This window comes from Indicator indicator, chromosome 13 (assembly GCF_027791375.1).
Source record: "Indicator indicator isolate 239-I01 chromosome 13, UM_Iind_1.1, whole genome shotgun sequence".
Lineage (NCBI taxonomy): Eukaryota > Metazoa > Chordata > Aves > Piciformes > Indicatoridae > Indicator > Indicator indicator.
Window position 1 is genome coordinate 13,928,152 of NC_072022.1, and position 11,296 is coordinate 13,939,447.

General features: G+C 52.4%; 1 protein-coding gene across 1 annotated transcript; it reads left to right on the top strand.

Moving 5' to 3' along the window:
* The first annotated feature begins 489 nt into the window (after window positions 1-489).
* On the top strand, window positions 490-5,242 carry LOC128970599 (uncharacterized). The gene is made up of 2 exons (XM_054385887.1): window positions 490-614; window positions 1,703-5,242. Exon 2 carries the CDS (start codon window positions 1,736-1,738, stop codon window positions 2,582-2,584), a length of 849 nt encoding a protein of 282 aa, XP_054241862.1. The 5' UTR covers window positions 490-614; window positions 1,703-1,735; the 3' UTR covers window positions 2,585-5,242.
* Window positions 5,243-11,296: the final 6,054 nt, after the last annotated feature.

The following is an 11,296-nucleotide window of genomic DNA, read 5'->3' on the forward strand; positions in this document are numbered from 1 at the left end:
TTTCCTCTGCCCCACCGGAACAGCATCCACCAATGAGCTCCCCCTTTTTGCCTTCCTGTCCGCCATGATGCCGCCCGGCCACCTATCGTCTCCCCGCTGTCTGGGCAGAAGCCAATCAACGCCCATCCTCGCGGCCCGCACTCCGCCCGCCCCTTGGCTGGGAGACCCCCTCATTCGCTCTCCCCCCAGCTCCCATCCCCCCTCCAAGCCCCCCGGGGGTTCCCATTGGACCCTGAAAGCGGCGCTCGCGGGCGCGACCAATAGGTTTTGCCCGGGGTGTACGCGCAGGACATCTCTTCCCCGCCGTCAGGGGGCGCCGCCGGACATAGCGGTGGTGTCACGGCCGTAGCGGTGCCGCGGACGCACTCACGCGCCGTTCCTTCCTCCCCGTGCGGCCAATCGTGCGGCCGGTGCCGGACGGAAGGGACGGACAGGAGGCGAGGTGTACTTCCGGCGCGAGCCGCCAGCGCGCGAGAGGTGGGGCCCGCCTTTCCGGGAGAAGGCGGGAAGAAGACGCTGCGGCGCTGCCCCTCTCCAAGATGGCGGCAGCAACCTCGGCCTGTTCCCCCCGCTCCTTCCTGCGCAGGCTCCGCAGACCCCCCTCCAAGATGGCGGTGAGCCCCGGGGAGGGGAGGGGCCCAGGCTGGTCCGGGGGCAGGGCGGGCTAGACTCCGCCGACCCCCGCCCGGGGCCCGGGGCCCGCAGAAGGTCTCACGCAGGGCGGGCGGGCGGCGCCCGGGGCCTCCGCGGCTTCGCGCTGTGACTCAGCGCTGCGGGAGACCCAGGGCCTCAGAAGAGGAGACGGCCCCGGCCCTGCAAGTTTTGTGGCGGTCCTGCTGCCCCCCGCCTCTGGGAGCTGCCAGCTTGAGGCGGGGGTTCTGATGTGGCCGGAGGCCTGTTAACCTGCCCGAGGCCCGCGGCGGGCCTTGTGTCCGAGGCGGGCGCGGGCTTCGTGGCTCCTCTGAACCTCCTTGGTCGGGGCGGCGCTGGGCGGAGGGGCTGAGCTGTAGCCGAAGAGCTGCGGGCGGCGATGCCGCTCGCTTCGGGCCCCCCGCGCCACCTGCTTGGGCCGGGAAAAGTGCCAGTCATGCTACGGGGCAGGCTGGGCCTAGGCAGGGCCGCGGCGGGCTGCGATGAGTAATCCTCAACCGAGGTCTTAGTATTGCGGGCGGTGTCGCAGTCAGAGGGGAGGGAGAGGTGGAGGGCACTGGCAGGGCGAGTTAGTATTTTGGGTCTGTTCCCGAAGAACGAGCAAGGTGAGAGGCCCTGCAGAGGGTGAAAGGATCTTGGCAGTTTTAGGCAGCCCTGTATCGGCGCAGAAGTCGTGCTGCGTTGCAGTGCAGCCGGTGTTGAGGCGTCCTTGTCTTCGCGTGCCATTGGTGAATTCTGGCGCCCTAGGCGGTCTTGATTTACTGTAATTTATAACGTGAAGTCCGAAACCAATTAAAAAGTAGTTTATGTAAACAAACACCGTATTAGGTTTTAAAAACTGCACAGAGGAGCAAGATACTCTCAACGTGCAGATGTTTAAATGGGCTGGGCTAACACAGCAGCCATCCAACAGCAGTGAAGAACACCATAAAACCACAGATCTTATTGGTCTGAGTACATTGTCTCATCTGTTTATTTTTGTTGCAGAAAAAGAAATAGTCTCATTTGACATACTCTTTTTTTTTTCTTTCCCCTCCCCCCCATCTTTCAGATTATGTCATAACTACAAGATAAACAAGCAGTGATGGAATCACTGGATACTGAGGTGAGAGTACGGAAGACTCTGGGGACTGTTGAATATGTAGAGTCTTCAGGTTTCACCCAGGGAGTTCTGCCGACCAAGAAGGATGTGGTTCAGAATATGCTGTATTTACTGCAGCCCAAAAGAGCTGGCCAAGCCCAGAGGTCCAAAGAGGATGCAGCCCAGTTGCTTGCTGAGCACCTGCAAGAGCACTGGTTGGTTTGCAACTTGCACACCATTGCAACACAAAATATAAAGAAACTTATCCTCAAAATGTATGAGGAGTTTACCAGATTGTATCAGACCAGAAAGCAGAGACAGAACAAGGCTTTTACCGAGCGAGCAGACAAATTCAACGAGAGTTCGGAGAAGCTCTTTGATGTATTTTGTACAGACACGCAGATGAGAAATAAGCTGGAGGAATACAGTGGAATAAAAATGACTAGCATTGAGTGGAAATTTCTTGAAGATCAAAGAAGTGAAAGAAAAATGTACTATGAAGATTTCACAGACAAGCAAGAATTAAAGATGATGGAAAGAAGACAAAAGATACAATATCTGGAGCACTTCAGAAAACTTGCTAAAGAGGAGAGGGAAGGAAACAAAGCCAAGGAAGTGAAATACAAAAGTGACGAGCAATCAGATGAGGGCACAAGCGTGGATGAATCCTACCCTGTGGAAGAGGAGAACGGAGGAGCTCCAGCGTTCTCACTGCGGGGCAGAAGGAAGCGCCGGTGCACCATGACTCCTGCGAGCACCCCCACGCCCCTGGAGTGCCAGCATATACGGATGAGCATCAGGAGAGTTAGGCCTGGGTTCTACGAGACTGTGGAGAAGGTCCAAAACTGCTAGCGCATGCCACGGTCTGCAGGTGGGGCTGCTGGAGTACGAGGTGGCTGAGCACACTTTAGGCAAGTTTGAAATTCCACCCTCAATTGGAAATGATTGCCAGAGCTCAGGAACATCCTGCCTCTGGGGAAGAGCACTGGGATGACAACAGCAGGAAGGACTTAAAACGCATGAAAAGTTGAAAGCATAAGGAGTCAGCGGATAATGATGCAAATGTGCAACCCTAGCAGATGGTCTAAGGTTACGAAGCATATAAGCCTCTTCTTCCATGGTCCTGTCCACATCAGTGGGTTTTTGGAAGTCTCTCACCATTTCTGAGCTGGGGTGGCCTGACAGTTTGAAACAGGACTCAGATTTACTGCAGGGAAATAACTTGTTGCTAGTAGAAAGTTCCATGTGCTGAAAAGCCCTAACTCCTGCTAGTTTAGGTGGGAGCAAAGGTGCTTGGCCCCTTACAGCTGAAGGTAGCTGTTTTCAGCTTGTAGTACCAGGTCTTGAAGAGGCACCGTGTGGTTTTGTAGAGGGATTGCTCTCTTACTTCAGGAAGGTGAGGGAGAGACCGGGAGCCATCTGAGTGCTTTGGCTGTAAAAGCATTGGTGATTCTGAATGTTTTATTCTAGATTCTATTTTAACAGTGTTTCCTTGATAAGGATGAGTTTTAATCTGAAGTTCCTCATCTAGGATCAGAGAATCCCAAATGAAATCATGTTTTATCTGTCCAGGTGGGGTAAGACAAGGGGGAAGGATGCAAATTTCCTTATTTAGTTTTAATATGGGAAGAATTTTATAAACTGTTATCCTACCTTCATAGGATTTAGGGAAGAAGGAAGCCTTCCCAGGTGTGGGTAGCTGTGGCATTTACAGCAAAAGGCACCTGAGTCTGGGCATGCTTTTCCACTGCAGGTCCATGCAGGCCAGCAGGGTGCAAACAGTAGTTTTCCACCTGGAGTGTGAATGAAGTGTAACCTTCTTGCCCATGTACATCCTGAGCAGTGACCTGTCTGTGATTTTTAGATACCTGCAGCATGAGAGTATCTGCTGAATTAAGTTAGAGTTGCTTTACTGGTGTCTAAAGATGAGAGACTTGAACCTTCAGTGAGACCCAGTGCAGAGATCTCTGGTGACATGCTCAAACCTTGCCAGACCATGCTGAGGATGAAAAAAACCCAAGTCTCTATTTGTTCACAGAGGTTCTCTGGTAGAAAAAGCGTAAACTTGCCTGGTTTTCAAATTTACCTTTCAGTGTGAATGTTGGTTTCCCCACTCCAGTTTCTCAGCTTTTCCCCATTTTTTTCCTCTCTGCCCTGGACATAATATTACTGACATTAACTTCATGCTGTTTCATTCTTTGGCTTTTGCTCCCTTTAACAATAAATGCATGTATGAATAATTTTGACAGTTCCTTTAGTTTTGATGAATCAGTTCCTGGACTGCTTTGAAGTCCTATGCCAAAGGAGGAATGAAACGCAGATTTGCTGCTGGTCTGACTAGAACACAGCAAAGCCAGTGAGTGCCGGAGGCAGGGGCCACCCTGGTCTTGCTGCCCAGGCAGGCCCCAGACTACCTGTGCTCCGTCCCTCTGCCTGCGGATGGATCTGTCCGGCTCCAAGCGATGCACCAGCTTCCCAGTGACCTTGCTTGTTAGTAATTGCTGGGATGCTTACTCTGTGTCTTTGACATGTTCTTCATGGTAAGTTGCTCCAAAATATTTAGTGAACTCCATGTACTCTGCATCACTTGTAGTGTTGTTACAGGTTTAATAGCACATGCCCACCTTCTGCAACACCCTTCAGCCTCTGCTGCTTGAGAGTTTGCAGCCCTCTCTCTCCTCTCTCTGATGTGCTTCACTGATTTCCCCATACAAATTATGTCACATTTAAACTATTTGCCTTCCAGCCCTGAGGTGCTGGACTTGAGCCTCTCACTGGGCTTTTACACCAGCAGCTCTGTTTCAGCAGGGAATATAGCCAAGCTCAGACCTCACCGAGGTAGATCTGTCTGGTTGTTTGGTTTTTGCTTTCTTTTTTTTTTGGTAACTGCTGTAAACCTCCCCCCAGTATTACAGATATAGCTGACAGTATAAGTACTCGTGTGTAAAGCAAATCCACCAGGGTTGACTCGACTATGGAACATGGCTGTTTAGTACTTTATGATTTTCAGGGATTCAGGGAATTTAAGGTTATCAAATCTGACTTCCTGTATACCACAGGAAATCACATTCAGAAGCCCCACACTCAGCCTGCTAGTTCCAGTATAAAGGATTTGTCTTACAGAGCTGAAGACATTAGGAGTCTGCTGTCTTCCTCAGTTACACAATTAGTGGTTTGTCATCTTTGTTGATTGAAAAAAGTTCAGGGGAAAGAAAATAAGTCCCACTATCTTCCATGCTGTGATTCTTTTCATGACATCTTGTACAGGCTGAGCAGTGTTTATCGCATTCAAATCATATTTGTTATTTTTAACTGGGTTTGACTGTGGATGGAGCCAAAGCCTGGCTCTATTTCTGCTGCAACAGGGGAAAACTTCTAAACGATGTATCTGATTACTTTTCTTTGGGACCATGGTGCCTTTTTAATCAGGACAGTAAATCTTGTCCCAGGATTCTGTACTTTTGTACGTTAACAGTTGTTGACTTTCCTTTTTTGGTGTGTCCCAAATAAATTAATATAACTGACCTCTGGGCTTTTGTTTCTTCTTTCTAAAGGGGGAGGAAAGAGGAAACTGAAGCTAAAATAAAATTCTCTGCTCCAGCTCTCCCTCCTGGACTCTTGGAGGAGCAGCTGTGAAGTGTGCTGGTGGACCTGCTCTCATCCAGACACTGTGGGCAGCAATAGGGCAGCTGCGAGAAATGGGAGTCCAGGACTGGGACCCTTCCTGGAGCCCTTTTTTTAACTAAAAATTCCAGAGTCTGGAGCAGCCAAAGGTGAACAGAGAGGTATGAGACCTCTGCACATGGTAGCAGTGTTTCACTTGGGCTTTTTGTGTCCTTCAGGCTTGGGGAGTTGGGTGTTTGAGACAAGTTGTTCCTCAGAGGTGGGCTTTTCTGCCTTTTCTCTCCTGACTGGCTGAGGGATGTGTTGTATGAGATGAGCACAACACGTGGTGTTTGCACCATGGGATCTTGGCAGGGAAGGAGAATGGGAAAGGAAGAAATGCTCCAATTTCTGCAAGGGGAGCAATAAGAAGAGGATATACCAAAACCCCAGCATGGCCTGGCTGTTCTGCACCCCACCTTGAGCACTCACATCCAGGCAGGACTTGTGCCAGCTCTAAGGAGATATTTGCACCCCTCTTCAAATGGCAGCTGACTTTTCACAGCCCTTAAAAGTGCCTTGTAGCTGCCATGGCCTGCTCCAAGTGAGGTCATACAGAAATACCCATTTGATCTCCCCAGATGTGCGTGCGTCTTCATGTGGCAGCTGCTGATCTGCTTCCTGCCTAGCATCTCAGAAAGGGGAAGAGACTTGAGAAAACAGCCCAAAACGCAAATGAGTGCACTACTGAGCAGGCTGGATGTGGAAATCAAACTGTCCCTGAGTCAGAGCACAAGAACTGTCACAGAGCTGGAACTCAAAACAAGTCTGAGCACGGTGTTGGGGGCATGTGGCTGCACTGGGCCTGCAAAAGAGTTACTGTTGTCACAGGTGGGTGGTCATGGCAAGCACTGGAGCCTTGTCCTAGAGGTGACACCAGGGAGCTGACAGGGTGACAAAGGCAGGGTGATTGTGACAAATTGTAGCACTGCAGCTGGTTTTCTGGGGAAAATGGTTTTCCCGATAAGGGGTGGAGCAGAGATGAGACTGTGTCATAGTGTGCTTGTGCTCAGGACCTGTGGATGGGCTGCAGGACAGCTTCAGGACAGGAGACAAACCTCCCATTTTGCCTGACACACCCATGTTTTGTCCCCTGGTGGGGAGTGTATTTGATAGGAAGCATCAAAGCTGTCCCTTCCATGACAAAGTTGGGTACTTGTGGCATTTGTGTGAGTCTCATTCTTTTGTCCCTTTCGGGGGCAAGAGACGATCTGTCTGGCCCCAAACCAGCACAGTACTGAAATCCTGGTGTGGGGCAGAGGAACCCAGCACTGTGCTTGCCTGACACCTATCACGGGGCCCTGGTACTTCCACAGGAAAAGTCCCTCCTAAGCAAGTGAAAGGAATTTGTAATCAGACAGGGTACCTCCTGCTCTTGCAGAGGATGTCTCATGTTCTTCCCAGGTTTCTATACAGAAGCTGCTTCCTCCTGGCATGGCTCTGAAGCCAACAGATACTTCTCCAGTCTTTTAGGACTTGCTACTGAATGTTCCCACCTGTATTGCCACACAACAGAGCATCTCCTCTTGTGCTTCTCCCTGCTTCTGCTCAGGCTAGGTTGTGCCATAGAACAGGCATGAGGTCCTGCCCAACAGTGTGGGGATGGCTGTGCCAGGCCATTGCACCTCCAGCTGAGCCTTCTGAGCAGCAGGAACACATCTCCAGAGGGAGAGAGACTGGAAATTAATCATAGGGAAATCCAAACCGTTTGGGAACAGGAATATGAGCTTTGGAGTTTTCTCTTACTCAGCCACTTGATACAGAGCAGGCAGACCTCCCCAGACTTACTTATGACAGATGCTCCCAAGTAAGCCATTTTCCTCAGCTCCCAAGTTTTTCATAGCTGTGTATGTCCAGTGAAATCACTTTAGGGCCCAGTTTCCTGGCATGAAGTCTGAACAGAGGTGTGGAATATTCCCTTTTCCCTCAATGTCAGGGAGTTAGTTGCCATGGGTTTCCCTGGCTCAGTTTCTAGATGAGAGCAGCAGGTGTTATGGAAAGTCCAGAAATTTTGCAATGAGGCCTGGCTGACTACAGGGATTACCTGATCTAGTTGAGGATGCCCCTGCTTACTGCATAGGGGGGTGGACTACATGACCTTTGGAGGTCCCTTGCAACCCAGACCATTCTATGAGAGGTGGGTACCCCTGTGCCAACACCCTGGCTGACCCCTTCTCCCCATCCACTCTGGGTTGGTTACTGTGAGGTTCAGTGTCCTTCACCACCAGTAGCAGCTAATGTCATGTTGATGCCTTGGGCTGGGAATGCAGTGGTGCTGTGGGGGAAAGCCCAGCCCATTCCACAGGGACAGTCTGTGGTGGGAAGAATGGTCTCAGGTTACACATAAATAAGTGGGACCGCAGGATCCTGATGAGGTTCCCACTGTCAGGAACATATTAAAGGGGAACATTAGGGCAAGCTGCTTAGCCCCAGGAGTGTTCCTGCAGCATGGCTGGGCTGAGGAGCGAGGGGGACCTGCGGCACCTGCTGAAGCTGCACCGCACCGAGATCGCCATGGCGGTAGATGATGTTTTCCCACTGCTGCATGGCCTGGTTGATCATGATATAGTTCCAGAGCACATCTTCAAGGTGAGGCCAAGGGGTGGGAGAGAATGTCTAAGCCACAGGGGCTAGGACCAGGTGGCAGCACCAGGACATGTACCTATGGCCATGGTGGCACCAGCAGGAAACGCTGAGCCGGACAGAGCAGGAGGGCTCTCACCGTGCTTTCCACACACTGCTCACCTGGCTGCTGGGTCGTGATGCTGCCACTGTCCGCGACTTCTGTGCTGTCCTCTTCAAGGACTACAACCTGGAGCGATATGCTCGTCTCCGGCCCCTCCGGGGTGCTTTCCCCAGAGGTAGGAGTGGGACAGACAGAGAGACCAGCACCCTCAGGGGCTGCTGGCAGACAGGGGTGATGCCTTGGGCCAGCTGTGCCTATTCCTCTCCCTGTCCCTTTTGCAGAGGTGGAACTGGGACGGCAGCGCCGCAGCAGGCACCTTTCCCCCAGCCCCGTGGCACCAGCCTCACACAGACCGCAAGGCAAGAGGAAGGCCCCTGAGGAGCAGGATGGGACCCGAGCTGTGCAGCCGTCCCCACGGTGTGCCACCAGCCCTGGTACAGAGACCCAGACCCGTAGTGGTATGGAGATGGGGTGAGGTGCTGTGGGGTTCCCCAAGGCACAGCAAGGTGCCTTTTCCCCTGATGCCCACTCTTACAACCCCACAGGACCTCTTACAAAAGCAAAGACTGCAAAGAAGCCAGAGGGCATGGATGCCCCTCGCAGCAGTGGTCAGTGCTGAAACCTCCGGGGCAGCGTTTGCCTCTGGGACTGTGTACAGCCAAGGGCAGGGGGATTTGCTCACCTTGCTGAACTGCCTCTTTGTCTGCAGCCCTGCAGGCAGTGGCCACCTCAGTGCAGAGATCAGTGGCTGTGACAGGCAGCAAGGTGCCTGTCAACCATGGGACCATCGAGGGCATCTTTGTCAAACATGTGCTGGAGCCAGGTAGATGCAACTCAACCCATACAGCCTCATATGCAGTTTTGTCCCCAAATTCAGAAGCTGCTCTTCAGGGAGGCTTCCCAGGCTGGGGGGTGAGCAGGGAGAGAGCCCCCCCCAAGAGCTGTCATGGCATCTCTTGCAGGCAGCTCCAGGACAGGTAGCAAAGACAGGGATGAACTGTATACCCCAACCGTCTGTGAGGAGCCGGAGACCAAGAGCAGAAGTCACAGCCTGAAGCCCCCAACCCAGCCTAAGGCATCCCAAAGTGTACAAACCCCCCACCACTCACTTTCACCCATCTTCTGCAGCTGCCTGAGGCTGCAGGAGGGAGTTGTCACTGCCTAGCAGCATGGCTATTGCCTGGGGGTGTCCCCCAGCACCAGCCTGTCCTATCAGCTCCCCTGAAGTCCTCTGCTGTCTTGCCCACAGAGTGGAGAGCACCGAGGGCAAACCCAGAGCCAGTTACTGCTGCCCACCATGCACAGCCAGGACCTTGCACTCCCCCAGGTAATCCCCAGCATGTTAGCATCCCAAGAGACACCTGGTCAGCTGAGGGCTGTCAGGGTGTCCCTGCCATATCCCTTTGGCCTGGCAGAGCACAGGCAACTCATGACCCCGCTGACAGGAGTCACTGGGCTACAGCAACCCAGGAACAGGCAATTCTCACTCTAAAGGGAATTGGTGTGGGGGTAGAGAGCAAGAGGGTGATGGGAAATGGAGTCCCCTGTCAATATGAGCTTTGCCACAGTGTAGGCTCTCTATCAGTGCCACTCAGGGACAGGGTGGTGCTCACCCCCTGCCTACTCCCCAGGGGCAGGAGAACGAGGATGAGTGTGCAGTGTGTGGTGACGGCGGCGAGCTCATCTGCTGTGACGGCTGCCCCAGGGCCTTTCACCTTGCCTGCCTGGTGCCCCCATTGCTCTGTGTCCCCAGGTGAGACCTGGGGCACCACAGGGATCCCCATCCCTCACTACTGTCCCTCACCACCCTGCTCTGGCTGTGCAGCGGGACATGGTGGTGTGGCTACTGTGTGGAGAGTGGGACAGAGCCAGGACATCTGCAGGAGATGGAAATGGCTGCAGAGAGAACCTCAGAGGTCCTTGGGGACATGGCATGTGGCACTGGGCGGGATGAAGGTGATGGGAATGTCTGTGGCTGCTGCTTCACCCAGATCCCCACACCCCAACATCACCCCATGCCTTGTGGGGACCAAAGGTGAGCCACACACCAGCCTTGCCATCCTGGCCTTCAATCCTCCCCTGGAGGAGTCTGCCCTGACAGTCTGCATCACCTGGCTGGTTCTAGGAACCGGCTGCTCTGCCCATCCTGCACACACATCACAGACACAGGCACCCTGGAGAAAACCACAGCAGCCAGTGACCCCCTGCTACAGGCAGCAAAGGTCAGCACAACCTACACCTGGCTCCAGCAGGGGAAGGTGGTCTGGGTGAAGTGGCAATGGTGGGTGTAAAGGCCATAATGAGACTGAAAAGTGATGCGTTGGGCTGGGTGAGGGACAGGCCAACTCTAGCTGAAGACGAGATGAACCATTGCTAGAGCGGCCATGAACTGAAGCTGCATCAGGTGAGAGATAGAACCCACCTACCAGACCTGACCCAGTGTGGTGCAGGCGGAGAGCAGGCAGAAAGGATAGCAGGACATGTCTCCTCTCACAGGCAGAGGATGTATGCCCCAGCAGTGATCCCATGATGAGCAGGGATGAGCTTGACGTGCTCTTCAGTGAGGTACAGCACCTGTGGGGTGGGTACACCAACAAACAGAGTGGCTTCAGTGTGACCCACAGGGTGACATAAGGCTATGGACAAGGCAGCGAGAGCCAAAACACACCATCAGGACAGGGTGAGGGAGGGAAAGTGACTAACAAAGCTATCCTGCAGGGCGTATCGGATGGAATCCTGCAGTGGGCGTTCCAGAGCATGTCACGGCCCCTGGCAGATAGCCATGGATTCTTCACATAGAGTACCCTGCACTGACAATGTGCACAGATCTAGCCATGAAGACACCGGCATTGGAGAAAATGTGTCAAAACTACATAGGAAGAGTAGAACCTGAGAAAAATTGCAATATCAGCAAAACCAGCAACTCAGAGAAAGGTACCAAACCCCAGAATAAAATGGACAAACCAAGTTATGGCTGATGACACAACTAAATGCATCTGCACAAACTTAAGGAGCAGCAAGAAAACCAAAAAGCAACACAAATTTAATTAACAATTAAATAAAAACGTTAAATAATATAAAATAAAACCCTACCAACATAGAAGATAAATATTAAAAAAAAGAAACAAAACACCAATCATAAAGCAAAATTAATATTTCTCATAAAACCAATACATATACAAAGAAAAAGACGTTATGCATCACAACACCTGCCT

What these genes read in the sequence shown, in the direction of transcription:
- LOC128970599 (XM_054385887.1), top strand. Translation starts at nt 1,736, where the DNA reads ATGGAATCACTGGATACTGAGGTGAGAGTACGGAAGACTCTGGGGACT.